The sequence below is a fragment of the Macaca nemestrina genome, chromosome 12 (assembly GCF_043159975.1).
Source record: "Macaca nemestrina isolate mMacNem1 chromosome 12, mMacNem.hap1, whole genome shotgun sequence".
Taxonomy (NCBI): Eukaryota; Metazoa; Chordata; class Mammalia; order Primates; family Cercopithecidae; genus Macaca; species Macaca nemestrina.
In genome coordinates this window covers 85945356-85966958 of record NC_092136.1, presented here as the reverse complement: position 1 = coordinate 85966958, position 21603 = coordinate 85945356, and the positions used below count along the sequence as shown (strand labels likewise).

At 42.1% G+C, this 21603-nt stretch overlaps 1 protein-coding gene across 4 annotated transcripts in view; it reads left to right on the top strand.

Annotated features, from left to right (window-relative positions):
- Positions 1-21603, top strand: part of LOC105468872 (malic enzyme 3) — a 223741-nt gene that overhangs the window by 96949 nt on the left and 105189 nt on the right. For 3 of the 4 annotated variants that reach the window (XM_011719348.2, XM_011719349.2, XM_011719350.2), the window contains exons 3-4: positions 8079-8212; positions 11208-11357. In XM_011719348.2, the coding sequence (XP_011717650.2) occupies positions 8079-8212; positions 11208-11357 (284 nt within the window). Of the gene's footprint in view, positions 1-917; positions 1004-8078; positions 8213-11207; positions 11358-21603 lie in introns of those variants that run through there. The other variant, XM_011719351.3, reaches the window with a different exon arrangement.

Below are 21603 nucleotides of genomic sequence, written 5' to 3'. Positions count from 1 at the left end.
AGATTTAAAATGATTCAGCATAAGCACTAACCAGTCAAAATGGTCACAGGTCTTTAGTGCTAGGGAACGGTCTCGAGGCCTCCTACTATTCCAGACATTAACCCATTGGTTGTTAGATCTTGAGGAGATCCAAAGTTTCCCTAGGAGAATCCAGAGCAGGTGGGGACTACACCTGACTTGGAGAGGTCAGAGCAGTGGCACTGTAACAGATGAGACATTTAAAACTAATAACAACAGGCAGGTCCCTACCAGCATGTCCTCGCTGAATTCCACAAGCGTATGAGGTTAAAATATCACTGTGAGAGTCAGCCATTTTTCAAAAGCCGCCTATCCTATATTGAGAGTTTTGTTAAAACTAGATAATATAATCTGTAACTCTATTTACTAGACACACAGAAACTGTAACTTCTCAACTCCTCTGACTTGTACATGTTGTATAGTCCCTACTCTTATCTTCGGACCCCTCATATACCCTATGACTTTTTTACATACACAGAACAAGCACCTGAGTGCCGATTACCAAAGTTCATTTCTTTTGTAGAGAAATGTAAGTTCTCACACTTCCCCCTTAAGCTCTAGTGAACTGTCTTGTGCTTGTCCTATGTTGGAGGCCGTGGTGCAACTACAGTGCCTGCATTTCTGCTTTGCAGACTTGTAAATCTGAGGTTGCCTTATTATTAGCTTCAGGATGAAAAGTAGCTTCAAGAAGTATTATTTTGTAATCCCTGAAATTACCAGTTGCTAAACAGTCATCCCTTTTCCTCAAATAAAAAAGAAGTTGGTGGCAGTCAGCCAAGAAAAACATTTCTCCTTGTAGAGAGAAGTGGACTGTTGTTAAAAGCCACGGTGATCATTAACAAAGATGATGTCATAATTAGATACCTGGGCCTCCCTAGGATGCTCTGGGCCAAGGAAAGGTGATCATAGTCTTTACCGAGGCAGTGAACAGTCACCTGCCTAAAGGCATTTGGTGAAAGTGCCCAGTCTCCGGCACTCTTCTATCGTAAGTTGTCCTTATTACTTTGTAAAAACACAAAAGAAGTCCAGTATTCAAAGTTTTAAAGATCCAAAATTACAAAACAAAGAGGAAATTGGGAGTAGCCAAGGAGTCTTTTATTCACTCTTTTTTTCTCTGTCTCTGTTTTTGTTTTTTTTTTTTTTTTTTTTTTTTTGAGACAGAGTTTCACTCTTGTTGCCCAGGCTGGAGTGCAATGGCGTGATCTCAGCTCACTACAACTTCCGCCTCCCAGGTTCATGCAATTCTCCTGCCTCAGCCTTCTGAGTAGCTGGGATTACAGGCATGTACCATCATGCCTGACTAATTTTGTGTTTTTAGTACAGATGGGGTTTCTCCATGTTGGTCAGGCTGGTCTTGAACTCCCAACCTCAGGTGATCTACCTGCCTCAGCCTCTCAAAGTGCTGGGATTACAGGTGTGAGCCACTGCGCCCGGCCACTCTCTTTCTTTTTTTATCCATTCCTTTTGCACAACTCCCCTGACACCCCATCACATTTTCTGAGGTCCGTCTCACCAAAGTCCTGGGAGGATGTGCACTATAGTGGCAAGAATACAAATGGTTTTATCACATACCTCTAGTCAAAGAAAATCATCAGGAAAAAAATTATCACACCAAATATACTTATTGATTATAAAATGCCTCCTGGTTTAAGAAGCAATAGAGTATGAAGTAATTGCCATGGAACTTCAGGAACATTATGTAACCTCTCTTGTTTAGCCTTCTCAACTGTAAAGGGAAGGTTGTAAAATCTTCCTCACAATGTGGTTGTAAGGAAAGTTAGAATAAGATTAGATATTCATTAAAGTCTTCTTTAGAGCTGATGATAGCAACACCTCTAAGGTGAGGATAATCAATATATGGGTTTGAATCTCCCTATGGTTAGTAATTCCCTATCAAAGGGCTTGTAATAATTTTGGATGAAATCATTTTGAGGTGGTGGAGGAATGAAGGGAGCTCTGATGCTCCCTACCTTTGTGGGTTTCCTCTCCCCACCTTTGTGGGTTTCCTCTCCCCAAGGAAATCTGGGGGGAGCTGCCTGTCAACAGCATAATTGAGGTCTCATTTATCACCCGCACAGTTTTCTACACTTTTAGGAGGAAACGTGCATTATTTGGGACTCAGTATAGATAAAAGACTTAACCAGAGTTGCCCCAGCTATGATCAGCCTTGAATTCAACAGGGGTCACATTAGCAGGCCTGCGCAATCCCCCCATGGGGATTCTGGCCCCTTCCTTCTTGATGTCTGCCGCCCATGGAGCCACTCAGGGGATCACTCTTGTCAGTGTTGCTAGCGCCTCCCATGAGAAAGCTGAGTGTGTCCAGGAGCTCCAGTGCCAGAGCAGCCCTCACTCCAGCAGGGTCACCCTGAGTTCTACACAGAAAAAGTATCTGTTTTTCACCATGTTTTGCACCTTCTCATCTTGGGATAAATGTGGGGCAGCTTATGTCCCTTTCTCACAGTGTCTTTTATGAGAACAGTTCCTGCAACTTCTTCCAGCAAACATTGTCTCTCCAGGGCTTGACTGTGACCAGGTCAGAGACTCCATGACATCTTATTCCCCATCTCTCTCCCCAGCATTCAAACTAGAAAATGCTGGTCTGTGAAAGACACTGCCAAGAGAATGAAAACACAAGCCACAGACTAGGAAAAATATTTACATAATACATGTCCAGTAAAAGGCTTATATTCAAAACATGCAAAGAACTATTAAAAAAAAATTTTTTTTAAATAAATTTATATACCATACAATTCACCCATTTAAGGTTGTATAATTCAACAGTTTGGGATATATTACCTTAGTAGTTTTGTAAGCTGTAGTAAAATATATGTAACATAAAATTAGCCATTTTGACAATTTGAATTGTACAATTAAGTGGCACTAAGTACTTTCACAATGTTGTAAAACCATCACCATTATCCATTTTTAAAACTTTTTCTCACTCCAAACAGAAACTCTGTAACCAATCATCAATAGCCATCACTTCCCTTACTTCAAGTCCATGGTAACTTCAAAGCTACTTTCTGTCTTTATGAATTTTCCTGTTCCAGACATTTCATATAAGTAGAATCACACAATATTTGCCCTTTTGTGTCTGGCTTATTTTACTTAGCATAGTGTTTTCAAGGTTTATCCATGAGGCAGCACAGAGCAGAACTTCATTCCTTTTTATAGCTGAATAAATTTTCGTTGCATGTATATATATTTTGTTCATCCATTCATATGTTGATGAACACCTGGGTTATTTCCACTTTTTGGCTATAGTAAATAATGCTGCAATGAACATTGACATATAATTATTTGTTCAAGTCCATGCTTTCAATTCCTTTGGGTATATGCCTAGGAGCAGAATTGCTGGGTCATATGGTAATTCTATCTTTAGCTTTTTGAGGACCACTACAATTTCCATACAGGCTGCAATATTTTACATTCTCACCAGCAATGTACCAGCCAGAGTTTTCATTTCTCCACATGTTCACCAACACTTGTTTCCTGGTGTGTGTGTGTGTATGTGTGTGTACGTGTGTATTTTAATTTCAGCCATTCTAGTGGGTGTAAAGTGGTACAGTGTATCATATTGTGGCTTTGATGTGCATTTCCCTACTGACTTTACCAAAGAAGATATACAGATAGAAAATAAATGTATGAAATACCTAGGAATACAGCTAACCAAGGAAAAGTAAGATCTCTACCAGGAGAACTACAAAACCCTGCTGAAAGAAATCAGAGACAACACAAATAAATGGAAAAACATTCCATGCTAATGGATTGGAAGAATCAGTATTGTAAAAATGGCCACACTGCCCAAAGCAATGTACAAGTTCAATGCTATTCTTATTAAGCTGCCAATGTCATTCTTCACAGAACTAGAAAAGTTATTCTAAAATTCATGTGGAAGCAAAAAAGAGTCCAACTAGCCAAGCAATCCTAAGCTAAAACAGCAAAGTTGGAAGCATCATACTGCCTGACTTCAAACAATACTATAAAGCTGCAGTAACCAAAACAGCATGGTACTGGTACAAAAACAGACTTGAAGACCAATGGAACAGAATAGAAAACTCAGAAATAAAGCCATACACGTATAACCATCTGATCATCAACAAGTCTGACAAAGACAAGTAATGGGGAAAGGGATCCCTATTCAATAAATGGTGCTGGTCTAACTGGCTAGCCATATGCAGAAGATTAAAACTGGACCTCTTCCTTTTACCATATATAAAAATTAACTTAGTGCATCAAAGATTTAAATATAAAACATCAAACTGTAAAAAAAAATCCTAGAAGACAACGTAAGAAATACTCTTTTCAACGTCAACCTTGGTGAAGAACGTTTGACTAAGTCCTCAAAAGCAACTCCAGCAAAAACATACAAGAAGACATACAAGTGTCCAACAAACATGAAAAAATGCTCAACATCACTGATCATCAGAGAAATGTGAATTAAAACCACAATGAGATACCATCTCACACCAGTCAGCACGGCTATTATCAAAAAGTCAATAAACAACAGATACTGGAGAGGCTGATGAGAAAAGAGAATGCTTATACACTGTAAATGTAAATGTAGTGTAAATTAGTCCAGCCACTATGGAAAGCAGTCCGGAGATTTCTCAAACTTAAAACAGAGCTACCATTGGACCCAGCAATCCCATTACTGAGTATATTCCCAAAGGAAAATAAATCATTCTACCAAAAAGACACATGCACTTGTATGTTCATCTCTGTGCTATTCACAATAGCAAAAACGTGGGATCAACTCAGGTGCCCCTCAATGATAGAGTGGATGAAGAAAATGTGGTACATATATACCATGGAATACTATGCAGCCTTAAAAAAGAGTGAAGTCCTGTTTTGCAGCAACATGAATGCAGTTGGAGGCCATAATCCTTAGTGAATTAATGCAGGAATAGAAAACCAAATGCCACATGTTCTCATTTACAAGTGGGAGCTAAATATTGAGCACACATGGACTTAAACATGGGAAGAATAGACAGTGCAGATTACTAGATGGGGGAGAAAGGAGGATACTGGAGGTTGAAAACCTACATATCAGGTACTATACACACTACCTGGGTGATAGGATCTCTACCCTAAACCTCAGCATCATGCAATATTCCTGTGTAACAAACCTGTACATGTACCCCTGTATCTAAAATAAAGACTGAAATTTAAGGGAAAAAAAGAAAAGATACTCAGCATTATATGTCAATAGAGGATTGCCAATTAAAGCAATAATGACATATCACTGTACACCTATTAGAACAACTAAAATCCAAAAAACTGACAATATCAGTTGCTGGAGAGGATGTAGAGCAACAGAAACTCTCATTCACTTCTAGCAGGAATGCAAAATGGTACAGCCAGTTTAGAAAAGTTTGGCAGTTTCTTACAAAGCTAAGCATAGTTTTACCATATGATCCAGCAGTTGCACTCCAACATATTTATCAAACTGATTTAAAAACGTATGTTCACATAAAAACCTGCACAGGAATATTTACAGCAACTTTATTTATAATCACCAAAAGCTGGAAGCAACCAAGCTTTCTTCAATAAGTGGAGAAACAAACTATGGTACAAATGTACAGTGGAATGTTATTCAATGATAATAAATGAGTTATCAGGAGATGAAAATACATGGATGAACTCTAGGTGCATATTTTTAAGTAAAAGAAGCCAGTCTGAAAAAGTTACATACTTTATGGTTCCAATTGTATGACATTCTGGAAAAGATGAAACTGTAGAGTCAGTAAAGAAGGTCAGTGGTCACCAGAGGTTTGGGGGAAGAAAGAGAGATGAACAAGTAAAGCCCATGGAATTTTTAAAGCAGTGAAACTATTTTGTATGATACTGTAGTGGTGGATGCATGACATGCATTTGTCCAAACCCATAGAACTTTACAGCATAAAGAATGAACCTTAATGTGTCCAGATTTTTAAAAAATTATTTAATAGGTTGGGGGATTCCAGAAAGGATGCAGACTATGATAGGAGAATCTAATTGTATTACAGATGTATGTAACAATCTCAGTGAAGAGAGTAGAGGGAAAGAGTTTTGACTTAAGTAACTTTGGAAATGAGTGGAGTCTGTTAGAATAAAGGCAAGGAGAACTGCACATAACCACTGTACTCTATAAAGTTGTTTCCCACAGTGGTTCAGGTTAACAATTTTGACACTGCTATACGGGTATACTGAAATTAAGCAATTAAGTACATAAATGGGAGATGGTCAAAGCCAAACTTTTTATTGTTGGAGTGGGAATTCACAGTTTAGCAAGGTGATGGGGTTAAAGTGATCCATGTGGTAATGAATTCACATTGGAGACATTAGTATGAACTTACGTTCAGCTTAATACAGGTTCAGATGGTTAAATATAGAAAACTTCATAGATATGTGGTTATACTCCAGTTTTAATATACACATGTATATTTCCTTGCTCTGTTAACTGACAGGGACTAGAAATAAGCAAGGGACACAAGTAGTAAATAGTGCCCAAATCTTGCCTTCTAATAACCATGCTCCGAAAAAGGAATTGGGGATCCTTGGAGAAATGGTTTAGTCTAGGACCACGGCTGGCAATGTACAAGAGGAACCTGGAGCATCTTGTAGTGCCAGAAAGTAAGGAATTTCAAAACAAAAACAAAAAAAACAACAAACCCACTACTGTTACATTATGAGTAGTATGTCAAAGAAATGCAAGAGCCAACCGAAAACACTCCCAATGGCCAAGACTAGGAGTAACTTTAGAGTGGAGAAACCTGACAAGCATGACTTTTGGCCACTCATCGAGGTCCATATCAACAGTGATAATCACATTTATTATATGTACCCATGGTCTGATGTGATGAAAATGGCACTCTACTTCTGTGATCTTCCTTCCAAAAACCCATGACCACAATCCAACCATGAGAAAAACATCAGACAAGTTCCAGTAGAGGAGTATGTGCAAAATACCTAACCAGGGCTTCTCCAAACTGTCAAGGTTGTCAAAAACAAGGGACGTCTGGGAAACTGTCAAAGCCAAGAGGAGCCTAAAGAGACATGATGACTAAACTTAATATAGGATCCTGGATGGGGTCCCGGAATTACATATATGTATATATGTATATGTGTGTATATATATACACACACACACACACATTTTTACATATATATATACACACACACATATATTTATATATATCTGTATATGTATTAGATAAAAACTTTAAAAAATCTGAATAAACTGAAGGCTTTAGTTAATAATAATGGATCATTACTGGTTCATTGACTCTAATGAAAGTATAATACTAATGTCAAATGTTAATAATCAGGGACACTGGTTGAGGGGGTATATGGGAACTCTGTATTGTCTTCTCAGGTTTTCTGTAAATACTGTTTGTATTAGTCTGTTTTTACACTGCTATAAAGATACTACCTGAGACTGGGTAATTTACAAACAAAAGAGGCTTAATTGACTCCAAGTTCCACATGGCTGAGGAGGCCTCATGAAACTTACAATCATGGTAGAAAGTGAAGGGGAAGCAGGCACATCTTACATGGCGGCAGGAGAGAGAGAAAAGGGGAAAGCACCAGACACTTATCAAACAACCAGATCTCATTAGAACTCACTCACTACCACAAGAATAGCATGGGGAAAACAGCCCCTGTGATCCAATCACCTCCCATCAGGTCCCTCCCTCAACACATGGGGACTATGAATTTGGATTACAATTCAAAATGAGATTTGGGTGGGGACACAGAGACAAACCATATCACTGTTCTAAAAAATAAAATAAAACATATGTATATAAAAACAAAACAACAACAACAACAAAAAAAACAGAAAAACCCTGATGATACAGTTTTCCCATTTTTTCCAATGAGGAAGCTGAAGTTCAGAAGTGTCAAAGTAACTGGCACAAGATGACCCTCCTACTTAAACAGCAGAGGTGGGATTTGAGTTGAGGGACCTTTCTACTGAGTCACACTGACTTTTACCTGTCTGTAGGTGGGACCCCTTCTGTTTCTTTGTTTCCTGTGTATGCACTTATGTGTGGGTGTTTTTTTCTTGTTCTTGCCAGGGGATGGCCTTTACCCTTGAAGAAAGACTGCAGCTTGGAATCCACGGCTTAATCCCACCCTGCTTTCTGAGTCAGGATGTCCAGCTCCTCCGAATCATGAGATATTATGAGCGGCAGCAGAGTGACCTGGACAAGTCAGTACCTAGCGTCTGTTCTCTCTGCTTGGTCCTTGGGCTGAGCTGTCTGTTTCCTATGCTTCACAGAGGGTTTTCTGGAAACTCTCCAGCTAAAAAAGGCTGAGAGCCCAAAGAGATCCCAGACTCAGCCCTACCTTCTAAAGGATTCATAGTCTCCCTGAGAGACAAGGCTTGTTATGACTGAGCCACAGCCAACATGTCCTGGAGGAACTGGAAAGGGAAACTGCATTCCAACCAGTGGAATCTGAAGGGCCTCTGGGAAGTGGTAGAAGCTGAGTCAGCATAAGAAGCACTGATAAGACTTCAGCAGACAGCAGTGGGGTTCAGGGAGAATGTTTCACTGAGAGGGACGAAATGGAGCAAAGACGTAGAGACAGGCATGTTAAGGAAGTGGTACGTAGCTTGGGTTCCTGGAATTAGGGGGACGTGGTGGGGGAGAGGGAAATGGACAGGGGACGCCTTAGGATAGACCTAGATGTCATTTGTTGGAGGCTATGGGCAACAGTTAATAACCCTGTCTCCTCTCTGAGTTCTCCTCCAATAGAGATCCAGACATAAAGAGCCAATGAGGAATCATGGGGTCAACTTTATCAGCTTTACTAAACAAGGGAGTCACTTCCCAGGTCGCATGGCTATAAATGGGCACAGCTGGAATTTGAACACAGAGACCTGGCTCCAGAGTCTATGCTTTTCATTTCTCTGGTATGCCACAGCCAAGATGCAGCAGAGACCAGTGGCTACAAGACTAGACTCTAGTACTAGACCGAGTTCAAATCCATATTCTACCCCTTAATAGCAAAAGTTACTTAGCAAAAGTTACTTAGCCTCTATGGGTCTTTTCCCATTAGTACAATGAGTACCACAGGGAAAATTCATAGGGTTGTTACGAGGATTAAATGCCTTAGTATTTGTGTTGTGCTTAGAACAGTGCCTGGCACATAGTAGGCAGTATGTCAGTGTTTGTCAAGTAAATATGTCACCTTGTTATTGGCTCTAGCAGAAATGTAGGAAGAAGATAAGGAATCCCCCTCTTAGAACAAACAAACTCTAGAACTTGGCCAGTTCAATCTATAAAACAAACTGGCCAAGACTTTGGGTCCTTGAGGGTGTGGCTGTCCCCCTAGGGGCAGAGCTCAGCAGCATGCCAGGGTCACCCTGCACTCATATTCCTCTGTTTCCCTCATACCATCCATTGCTTCTGAGTGGTGATGAGCACAGAAGCCTCTGCTCATACCTCCACCCCTACTCCCAAAGCTCTAAACTCAAAGGGTGTTAGTCACATTAACTCCAAGGCCATACTGTAGTCAGGCCAAATATCCTCTCCCTCTTTTTTATCTAACTCTAATTGGGTCTAGCTAAGTCACTCTGAAGAGCAAGCCAGAAATGACACAATGAATTCAACTAACAGGATGAGACACGCCCTAAATTTGAATAATCTGAACCTTCTCCTTTTGTTATATTTATAAAGAAAAAATCAAGTCCAAAGTGAAATCCGCTTCCTACAGATATTAAGCTCTAAACGTTAAATTAAAAAATCCTTCCCTCCCAGTTATTTCCAGCTAGATGGGCCTCACTCATAGATCTGGGGAAACATTCCAGGCTCAGGGACAGAAGAGTGTGCCCATTCCTGGGAGTTCTAGAGGCTCATCCCTGATGCTGCTTGACCACCTTGACCCGCTTATTTCCAGGAGTCCCTCATTTTACAGGGTGCTTGGGGACATGCTAAGAAAACTCCTCATGTTCTTTCGAGTAAGGGCAGTGGTGTGCTGGTAAATCTTTAATAACTGGTTCTCTGTGTGGGGTGAGGAATGGGGTAGGAAATTACGGCATCCGCCAGATTCCATAGTGTAAATACTTGTATGATGGCTAGTTTCAGCTTACCAGTTTGACATAACTGAAGGTAGAACTGAGAAAAGATGTGCACAAATGGCTATTGGGTAAGAGAATCCCACACTGGCAATGGGCTGAGATCCTGGCTCTTCCTGAGTATCAGTCCTCTCTTGCTAGAAACACCTTCCAGAGCACAGTTTTTAGTTTTCCACCAAAGGACCAATTCCTTTGGTAGAGAGGAGAAGGCTGAGACCCAAGAGGTCACACAAGACTTTCCCAAGTTCACACAGCTAATAAATGGCAGCGCTGGGATTCAAACCCAGGATCCTGATGTCATGCCCAGTGATCATTTCACCAGACCACAGATGTTTTCCCCCTGTTAGAGCATTTCTCCCATCCCTCCTGATGCCAGAGCATCAAGTACCTTGGTACTCTCCCCAAGATTATTATCCAGAAAGGTTGTGATATTAGCAGTCACACTTATTGTGAATTTCAACCCCTAGGTTTTCTCTCACAGAGGTTTTTGCATTCTTAGGAGTCTGAATGGAAGGCTCTTTTCCTGGCTTAGTGATTTCAGGTTTCAGGGATCAGGTAAAAGAGAGATTATTTTTACAAATCACAATTTGTAACAGGAACCAGCCCAGTGTGGTAGGAGAGGCCAGTCCATAGAGTGCTTACATGCCCAGGATTTTCCTTTACCCTACCCCACCCCCAGAATGTTACTATGCTATTGTTATTTCATTAATGTTCATAAGCATCTTGAACAATGGTTGAGAGCACAGATTCCAGAGTCAGACTGCTTAGATTCAAATTCCCACCCTGCCATGGACCTGGGGTGAGTCAGTTTCTCTCTACATTAGTCTCCTTGCCTCTAAAATAGCAAGAATTATAATCCCTACTTCACAAGCCATCGGAGGTTTTAAAGGAGTTATTGTAAAATATTTAGAACCGTACCTTCACCATGTATAATAATAAGCACCACAAGCAGGTCATCTTCACATTTCGTAGCTGTTGAAGCTCATACTCAGGGCAGATGGCTTGCCCATGAAGGTGCCCTTGTAGCTGGGCAGGAGCGGGAGCCCTGGGTCTTTGCACCACACCACAGAGGCATCAGGGCCTGCTGCTACCCCATGTCAGCTTGCTTTTTCTCTCCCTTTCCAAGGTACATAATTCTCATGACACTCCAAGACCGGAACGAGAAGCTCTTCTACCGAGTGCTGACTTCAGATGTGGAGAAGTTCATGCCTATCGTGTACACACCTACCGTGGGGCTGGCCTGTCAGCACTATGGCCTCACCTTCCGCAGGCCCCGGTGAGCCCCCGTGGAGTGAGGGCTCCGGGAGGGGCTGCCTCATAGAGGGGAATAAATTCTTTCCACCGTTCATGCATGTATTGGGACCCTGGAGGCTAACTCCTGAATGGGTCAGTGGTCCAACAAAAAGACATTTGATTTGAAGCATTTGCTCAGGAAAATGACCCCGTAAGCAGATAAATGAGCGGAAAGAGTAGCTAGCAAGGGGATATCGAATCTTCTTCACTTCCAAATAATAAATGCCCAGCATGCTCAGAGTTGACCTGAGAGAGTTCAGGTTGTATTTCTCTCATTATCAACCTGTCACTTCTCTCGCCCTCTCTGGTCATCTCCAAAGTACCAACAGCTCTCCTGCCAATTCAGGCCAATGAATAATAGAACGTTGGATACCAAAGACTGAATTTTTTTGCTGTCTCGAAAAACCAGCATATCTTCCTTCAGGCTTGACTCAGATTCTACTTTAAATGTCATTTTATTAGACAAAATTTTGGCACTCCGTTTTCTTTCAAAGCCAAAGAATTTTGAGCAGTTTTCTAAAGCAATCAGTTTTTTTTTTCATAATGACTTCAGAATATATGTTTAAAAAAAAGAAAAAATGGTAGGGTCCTCAGGGGAAGTTGCCTTATAATCATAAATACATAGTTCTAGCACTAATGTTAAAAGAGCTACCTGGTTTATTATATGTAATGGAACATTGTTCTAGTCTACGTTCAAATATGTAACATACTGTGCACAGATGTGTAATTTACATTTATGTAGAATTTATAAGTCAGTGTTTGTAAATCACACATTATATGGGAAACATGTAATCATGAATTCAAAACGGCTTTAATTTAGAAAAACAATCTTCTAGTTTTGTAGCCAGCATTTGGGTTGAATATTGCAAGATGGTTACAGTGTGTTCCCAATGCCAGTCCTGTTTCTTTCTGGGTCCCACTGTTACCATTGGCAAAGGACAGCACATCAAACCCCATCCTGATGGTGGTGCGTCTGGCTGTTGCAGCAGACACGTCCTCATCACTCAGAACAGCTAAGCTTTTGCAAACCTATAGAGGCCCACTATGCCAGGGCCCCATAGCAGTTCTGGTCTTCAACATGCTTCTTTCAACAGGAAAGAGACTCCTGTTCTCTTATTCCCATTCCCGAAACCAATAGTGGCAGAGACATTAGGAGCTGATGGTACATTTCTGAAGGATGCAGGACTGTATGTACTTCCCTGTTCCTATGCAGAAATGATCCTTTCTGCACAGATCAGCTCATGGCATTTCATCTGAGGCATTTAGCAGCTCCCTAGGGCTTAAAGAATCAAGACCAACACTTTGATAGATCTAAGCCTGTCACAGCCCAGCTCCAAAATTCAATGTCCTAGCTACTCTGATCTGTTCTCCATGCCCAAGTACACCGATGTTCTTCTCCATGCCTATGCACATATGGTCCTGTCTGCCTCAAACTCCTGCATCTCCCCTTTCCTTGGTCTCCACTCATCATAATTCAGGTTATCCTTCAAGGCCCAACCCAAGGGTCAACTTCTCCATGGAGCCCTCTCCATCCCCTCAGGCTGAACTGATCACCCCTTTTTTGGCCTCCTCAAAATCCATTACACATACTTCTTCTATCCTACAGTTTTCTTTTTTGTTTTTCATGTTTTTAGTTATTGTTTGTATATAACTCTCTTCTACTAGAATACAAACTTCTTGAAAGGGCAAGAAACATGATGGATCAGTTGTGTATTCTAGACCAATACTTGGCAAGTAATTGTCACTTAGTTGGGAAAGTAATGCTGTGTACTCACTGTGAAGAATTGGTTCTTTGCAGTCCGCCCCGAATTTTAATCTCCTTGACCCTGGGTGATTTTCTTATCTTCTCTCTGCCTTAATTTCCACATTTATAAAATCGAGGTAACAATACTACCTACTTCAATCATTATGAGGGTAAAATGAGAAGTGTGGATCAGGTACCTGGCAGAAAATTGGAACCAGATAAATGTCAGTGTCTATTTCTCTTCAGTAACTATTGTAGAAAGGAGAAAGGATTAATAGATGTAGAGTCATATTATACATTGCATGTTTAAATATTTACCAAGAAAGTAGAATCATTGAACATGTAACAAACTAAGACTTTTAACTTCGGAAGGAAACCGAACCCAAGATTATGCAAACATACACAATTTTGCTTTTCCAGAACCAGCTTTTTCCTGAAGAGGACCTTTATCCCCCTAAGGCAAGATTAACCATCTCCCCTGACTAAGATCTTATGGAAATTCAAGTGTATCCCACTCTGGCCCCTATTGCCAGGATGTGTGGAAGCCCTCACTCCATAAGCTCCTATGGAAACTAGATCGTAGTGGCTTCATTTGGTTCCAGATAAACTAGTATCAGGGTCAGGACCTTGCATATGCAACAGGCTTGTGAAAGTAGAATTTGCCTCCAGAGCCCACTCCAGAATCCAGGGAAACCACCAGGACTGAATTTACATATCTTAACTCATTTAATTATTACAACCTCCCTAGGAGGTAGGCCCTATTTTTATCTCAATTGCAGATGGGAAAACTGAGGCACAGGGAAATAACTTACCCAAAGTCACATATAGTTTATAACCAGCAAAGCCAGGGCCCAACCCAATCTGAACCAAAGTGTAGACAGGCAACCACCACACTACACTGACTCTTATAGTTTAGGACTGTGCACAGCTGGTGGGCATTCTGGGTGGGATGTCGTTGCAGCTCCAGGAATGTTTGACTGCCCAGGGGTCTCAGGTGGGGATTGCTAGATACCATTTCTAGAGCTCTCCTGGGAGGAATTGATCCAGCAAGGTCCCAGGGCCTGCAGCTGGGTGAGCTTGAGGCAGGCTTGGGCAGACTTAACCGTCTTCTTGAATTAGTCCCTCACACTCTTGGTTCAGACTTCCCGAATATGTTGTGCACAAACCCTTCTTCAGATGATTACCCAATTAAGTTATTTGACATGTGACATTCTGAGTTGTTGCTCTAGGTTTCCATCTGGCTGCTTTCCAGGTGTGGATTCCACACCTGCCTTGTTCCTGAGAGAAATAAAAGTCTGGGCTCCGCCCAAGCCCTGAACTTCATCTGAGACCTGGCTTGGACTTACTTTGTGGATTAGCATCTGAAGGGAGGACAGTCCCGAGGCTGAGAGGGAGAGAGCCAGCGCCTTCTCAGTTTCTGAAATGATAAACACTCCTGCCAGGTTCCCAAGAACAATGAAGTCCTCTGTAAAAGTGTCTGGCCCCCCACCAAAGCTAATTACATCCAGCTGATGCTAAAATGGAGCCATCAACCTGCCTGGGGCTCTGCATCACCTCACAACCAGGGAAAGAGTATCTCAGGGGCACCTGAGCGTCCCTGGGCAGATAGGCACCACAGAAGGTTCTGGGCTCTGGTGGAGCCTCCTCTGCCTCATCCTGCCTCTCACCTGACACATTCTCTGCATGCGCCTCCATGAGCCTGGCTTAGGGGAATGCCCCCTGAAGGTCAGTCACTAGTGTGTGAGCTGGAAGAGGTGAAAGCCAGAGGTGAGGCTGGGTGGAGGCTGAGATAGAACTCAACCCAGAGGAAGAGGGTGGGGAGGAAGCCAATATGGGGTCCAGTGTCAGTGAATACTCTCCCTTTCCCAGGCCACATCACTCTTGACCAGCCCTGTCTTCACACGCCTTATCCTCTTGGGCTCCAAGCAATGTGCTGCACCCGCCTGTAAACCTAACATTTCCTGGCTTTGGTATAGGTCTGACCTGTATGGATGATGGAGATCTGAAAGAAAACATTATGACACTTGTTAAAGATGGTAAGGCAGACTTTATTCAGGAGCTGGAGAGCAGGGGACTACGATAGACATATAACTATGGCAGAGGAGTCTTGCAGTGAGGGAGAGAGATTGGGCTCAACTCTGACTCCAATAAGGACAAATGGGGATTTATAACCCAGGAACAGCATGGGGGGCAGTGCTTGGAAAATTACTAGGAGGAAACATCAAGAATAGGGGGTTTCCGGTTAAATTGATAGGATGGGATTATTGCTGAAGGCAGGCCAGAGTCCTGAGATAACAAGGGTGGCGAGTTACCAAAGGTAGGTGGAAGATTTTAGCCAAAACGACTTAGCAGGATTCTTGCTCAAACTGGATTCTACAAGGACAGGGAGGGAAGCCCAATGTCTGACCTAGTCAAAGGAGACTCAGGAGCCCAACTAAAGTTTCGGTCGAAGGAGAGTCTTTGTCAGAGGGCTGGGTTGTAGGTAGTAGAAGCAGCACAGACTTTGAATCCAGGCAGTCTTGGCCTTGAATCTCAGCTCCTGATGACTTTTGGCAATTAATTTAGCACCTCCTCAGCCTCCTCATATGTAAAATGGAAATAACACCTATTCACATGTCTGCTTGGGAAGATTCAGTGAGATTCCAAATGTAAAGGGCCTGGCGCTAGTAAGAGCTCAGCAGCTGTGATCTGCTTGATCCAGGACCCCCAGGAGTTGTCATCTACTCAGTCACCCCACCGAAGAATACACACTGTAAACCTGCTGAGGCCACCCCAGTCCTCTGAAGTACTGCCACACTCTGTTGTTTGATTCAGACCTGAAATCATCTGTACTTGCACTTAACTAGCAAATCATTAGTAAGTATGTGTGAGGAATTAGAGATCGGGCTGTGATGAGTTAGAAAGGTGAGGCTGGGAAGTGGGACTTGGTTTTATATAGTCAGAGGCTCTGTGGAAAGTACCTGAAGATGTATTTGGACAAAGCCAGCAACCCTTGGCCCTGAGCCAAGCTGCTGTCTTTCTTATCTGCAAACAGGTGGTCTTCTGCACACCAGCCAATAACATATATACAGGATGTTAATAGTTACCATTTATTGAATGCATGTACTTCTCATGGGAGGGACGTGGTCTAGCTATTTTGTGTGCATTATTATTGAGCCCTACAACAACCCCTCGAGGTGCTTATTATTTCACTGAGATGAAAATGAAAGCTAACTTATCTAAGACAATCACAGCTGACCCAGAGCCAATTTCCTGTGCTATATTCCTGAATTCATAGTCCAGTTTCTGCTTGGCCCTGGTAAACATGACACCTCATTCTGGCCTTCACTTAAACTCCCTTGCCAGACAGGTCTGCACCCAGGAGGGGCACACACATGTGTGCACACACACACTCTCACACTTGGGAGGCATAGCATATCACGTTGGACAGAGCACTTGGGCTGGAGTCAGAGGTAGTGGTTCAGCCCCCTCATCTAAATACCATGTGGTCTTGGAGCCTAGCTACTCCACTGCAAGTTCAGATCACAGGAACTATCCACCTTGTGGGATCATTATGAGGGTCAGAAGGGCTAAACGCATGTGAACATGCTTTATCAATTGTAAAGTTCCTCATAAGCTTAAAGCAGGAGTATTACTTTTTCATCTCTTCTTCCCCCTCACCCCATACCTGTAAGAGGATATGGTTAAGGTTCACATTTACCTCCTTGGAGTTTCCTGCTTCCTGCTCAATATGTCTGGTATGCTTCATTTTCTTGCATTGGAACCTTCTTGTCTTCAACCACCTCCACCAGCAACCCTCACGTGCACATGCATGTGCACGTACACCCAGAGCGACCCCTGGACACGAATCACATGCCTCTGCTTCCTAAATACCCACTGGAGCTCATTTCCAACTCTACGCAAGACCAATGAATGTCAACACTTTGACCAAAGCCACTCTGGAAAACAAAGACAACCTTGCCCCAGTAAATGGAGAGATCCCTGACACCCAGGGCATGGTTTTTGAGCACATCACAACACAGTTCCAACCCAGCTGTCCATTGATTGGGAATATGCACAAACACACACACATACTCCCAGGACAACTGGGAGGCAAGCAGAAAGCAAGCACTAGCATCATCAAACCAGCCTCCTGACCAATCTCAGGGCACCAAAGCACTGATTCCTTTGGCCAAGACTGCTTGACATTCCAATTCCACCCAGACTCTGCTGCCAGACTTTCAGCTATGCTGCTGGAAAGGCTTTCTTGAGTAGAGTGTGTGCAAGGCCTGCAGCCGGTTCTGGTTAATGTCTCATCTGGCTCTTTTAGTCCCTTGTCCTTGGCTGTTATAGGGAGAGCACTGGATTGGGAGTCAGGAGATCTGGGTTCTACCCCTCAACCATCCCCTTTCTGGCTACAACTCCTTAGGCAAGTCACTTAGCTCATTAGCCTCTAGTAACAGTGGTAGGGTTCTGCTGCATGGCTTCCATGATCTCTAGCTCTAACATTTTATGATCTAGTAACCCAAACTCTATAACCAAGTTATAAATAGATCTTTAAGTGATCCATGGTAATATTATGCAGCCAAACCTAAGTTTCCCCACCTGTAAAATTAAGAGGGTCTAGTTAGAGCACCAATTCTCCGTCCTGGCTGTGCACTTGAAGTGTCTAGGGAGCTGTAAATCAAAATCCCTGAAGTGGAGCCCAGGCATCTCTGGTTTTCAGAAGCTCTTCAGAGGACTCTAATGGGCAGCAAGGGCTGAGAACTGCTGAGCTGGGTGTTCCCTGAAATTCCTTACAGCTTGACTCTTCTGTGACTTTTAGGGAGTTGATAAACTGCATCCCGTATATTCCAGCCCATCCAAACCTGGAAGTACTCTTGAAGGTTGAGGTCATAATAAGATAACAGAACCTTCGTTTCCAACTCAACCTTCAGTAAGCCAAATTGTTCAGCCCCACCACCCAAGCTCCCTCATCTCATTCACAGGGTTGGTGGGGGGAGTTCTACATCTGCCATCCTCCTCTCTCCCCCAATTTCCTCTCAGTACACAAGTTCCTATCACTACACAGAAGTCTCACTTCCAAGTTTCACTCTTATTCTCTTGACTCCCCCATGTAATCACCTACTTTGTAATGGTAATAGCTGCCCACTCATGTGATGGCAATAATTGATTAGATAGGAGCAAACATCTGGCTCAAGTGTGGTTAATCATTTAGGTAACCGTGTGACCAGTGTGGCCTGGCTCGAGAGATGCACTGGGCCAGTTAATGTCCTTTTCAGGAATTTGAAATGAGATATGATAGAAGTCATATAGAAAGAATTTTCCACTTGGGAAGAAAAATTAAAGCAAAAAGGATACTGTGGTTTAGACTTTAGAGTTAGGTTGTGGTAGGCCAATGGCAAATGCCAGCTAAGAAGGAACAGAAAATAATAGAGCTGGAAGTAAAGGAATATTTTGGAGAGAGGAGATAAGAGCAGATGGGAGAGAAACAGGGAAAAACACAGAGAGAGTGGTCCCTCGAGCTGCCTCAGTTCATGACAGCTTTCCATTCCAGTTCCTGTCCAAAACTTTACAATAGGCACTCTTTCTCCAGAGGTAACTTAAGTGAACTTCTGCCTTAGGTAACTAGAACAGCCAAACTGAAAAAGAGCTATGAAATCAGATGGATCTGATCCCTTGTGAATAGGCTGGATGGAGCTAACAGGTTAAAGTAAGTATCTCAACTTTAATGAGCATTAAATTCACCTGGAGGGCTTGTTAAAACAGCGTGAGCAAGTCTGGGAGGAGACCAGAGAATTTATGTATTAACAAGGTCCAGGTTATGTTGATGCTTCTGGCCAAGGACCACACTTTGAGAAGCACCAGACGAAAGGATGATGAAAGGCAGCTCACTGCAAAGTGAACAGAGACCATCAGAAGGAGGTAGGAGTAGTAGATATTTCCACAGTCCACTGTACATTAGTAGATGGAGCTGGAAGTCATGAAATATGGGTTCCTGTCATGAACTAGCAGCATGACCTATAATCCTCCCCCTTTCTGGACCTCACTTTCCTCATCTATAAAGTGACGATATTGATAGATGATCTCAGGGCTCCTTCCAGCCCTTGCAGTCTTTCATTTTTCTTGCAGATTGGAGCACCGTGGCTACAAATTTGCCTCTGAGGTTTCTGGCATTTAAGGGAGGAAAATGCAAAAGTTAATGAAAACACATACTTTTCATTTTCTGACAAGAAAAAGCTTGCAGGCTTATCTGCAGAAGTGTCATTTTGTTGCTAAGAGCTCTGATTCACAAATGGGCACCTTCCCAGACAGACCAGCTGGGCAATCCAGAATCTGTCATGGATTATTTGATGCCGCGACTTGGGAATCGATGCCGGAATAGATCTTAGGAAGGTGGCAGGAGAAGGAGTCCTTCCAAAGCATAAGGTTGTTCAGCTGTTATTTGACATGAATGTCACATGGAGTAAGTGAATTGTATCTAGATCCCACATTGCTGAAATACTTTGGAACAGAGGTAGAGGAGAGAAGGAACATTTATTTTTGTGTCTGAATTATATAGATTTCAATCACTGAGGGAATTAGCTTATTTTTTTTAGTGAAAGCTTTGAGATTTGCATCTGAAAAAGGGAGTTTGTGCTTAAATGCACGTGTCCTGCCTGGGACTTTAATATTCAGAAGGAGCAGCTTGCTCTCGGGAAAGGACAGACACTCCTCAGCCATCCGCAAGTTTGGGTGGGAGTGAAGGTGGCAATGTCTGAGCAGCCCTCACAAATGCAGAGATTGTTTTCCTTACTTAAATGGGAGACAGACGCACTTTATTAACTAGAACAGGATGTTCTGGGTTGACTTCCTTTAGCCAAAGGCATTATTCCCTGGCAATTTAAACAAACTGACTTTTGTTTCTTTTTTATCTGGCTCTGTCCTTTTCCTCCTTTGTCCCTGGCAATCACAGCCATGGTGATCAAAAGGATAGGTGGGGAGAATTTCCTAGCCCTGACAAGGAAATACGTACATGCAAGCAGGAGTTGAGTGGACCATTCCTCAGATAACCTTCATCTCCCATTGACCTATAAAATGCACTAAGTGTTCCGTTTGCTCACACTGAGTTTCGTCTAAAAAGAGTGGCTTCTTTTTTTGTTGTTTTGTTTTGAATTATTTAATTTATTTTTATTTTATTTTATTATACTTTAAGTTCTGGGATACATGTGCAGAACGTGCAGGTTTGTTACATAGGTATATACATGCCATGGTGGTTTACTGCACCCATCAACCCATCATCTACATTAGGTATTTCTCCTAATGTTATCCCTCCCGCAGCCCTCCATCCCCTGACAGGCCCCAGTGTGTGATGTTCCCCTCCCTGTGTCCATGTGTTCTCATTGTTAAACTCTCACTTATAAGTGAAAACATGTTTCATTTTCTGTGCCTGTGTTAGTATGCTGAAAATGATAATTTCCAGCTTCACCCATGTCCCTGCAAAGAACATGAACTTATCCTTTTTTATGGCTGCATAGTATTCCATGGTGTATATGTGTCACATTTTCTTTATCCAGTCTATCATTGATGGGCATTTGGATTGGTTCCAAGTCTTTGCTATAGTGAATAGTGCTGCAATAAACACATGCATGCATGTGTCTTTATGTTGGAATGATTTATAATCCTTTGGGTATATACCCAGTAATGGGATTGCTGGGTCAAATTGTATTTCTGGTTCTAGATCCTTGAGGAATCGCCACACTGTCTTCCACAATGGTTGAACTAATTTACACTCCCACCAACAGTGTAAAAGTGTTCCTATTTCTCCACATCCTCCAGCATCTGTTGTTTCCTGACTTTTTAATGATCACCATTCTAACTGGTGTGAGATGGTATCTCATTGTGGTTTTGATTTGCATTTATCTAATGACCAGAGATGATGAGCTTTTTTTCATATTTTTGTTGGTGGCATTAATGTCTTCTTTTGAGAAGTGTCTGTTCATATCTGTCACTCACTTTTTGATGGGGTTGTCTGTTTTCTTGTAAATTTGTTTAAGTTCTTTGTAGATTCTGGATATTAGCCCTTTGTCAGATGGATAGATTGCAAAATTTTTCTCCCATTCTGTAGGTTGTCTGTTCACTCTGATGATAGTTTTTTTGGCTGTGCAGAAGCTTTTTAGTTTTACTAGATCCTGGTTATCAATTTTGGCTTTTGTTGCCACTGCTTTTGGTGTTTTAGTGATGAAGTCTTTGCCCTTGCCTATGTCCTGAATGGTATTGCCTAGGTTTTCTTCTAGGGTTTTTATGGTTTAGGTCTTGTATTTAAGTCTTTAATCCACCTTGAGTAAATTTTTGTATAAGGTGTAAGGAAGGGGTCCAGTTTCAGTTTTCTGCATATGGCTAGCCAGTTTTCCCAACACCATTTATTAAATAAGGAATCCTTTCCCTATTGCTTGTTTTTGTCAGGTTTGTCAAAGATCAGAGGGTTGTAGATGTGTGGCATTATTTCTGAGGCCTCTGTTCTGTT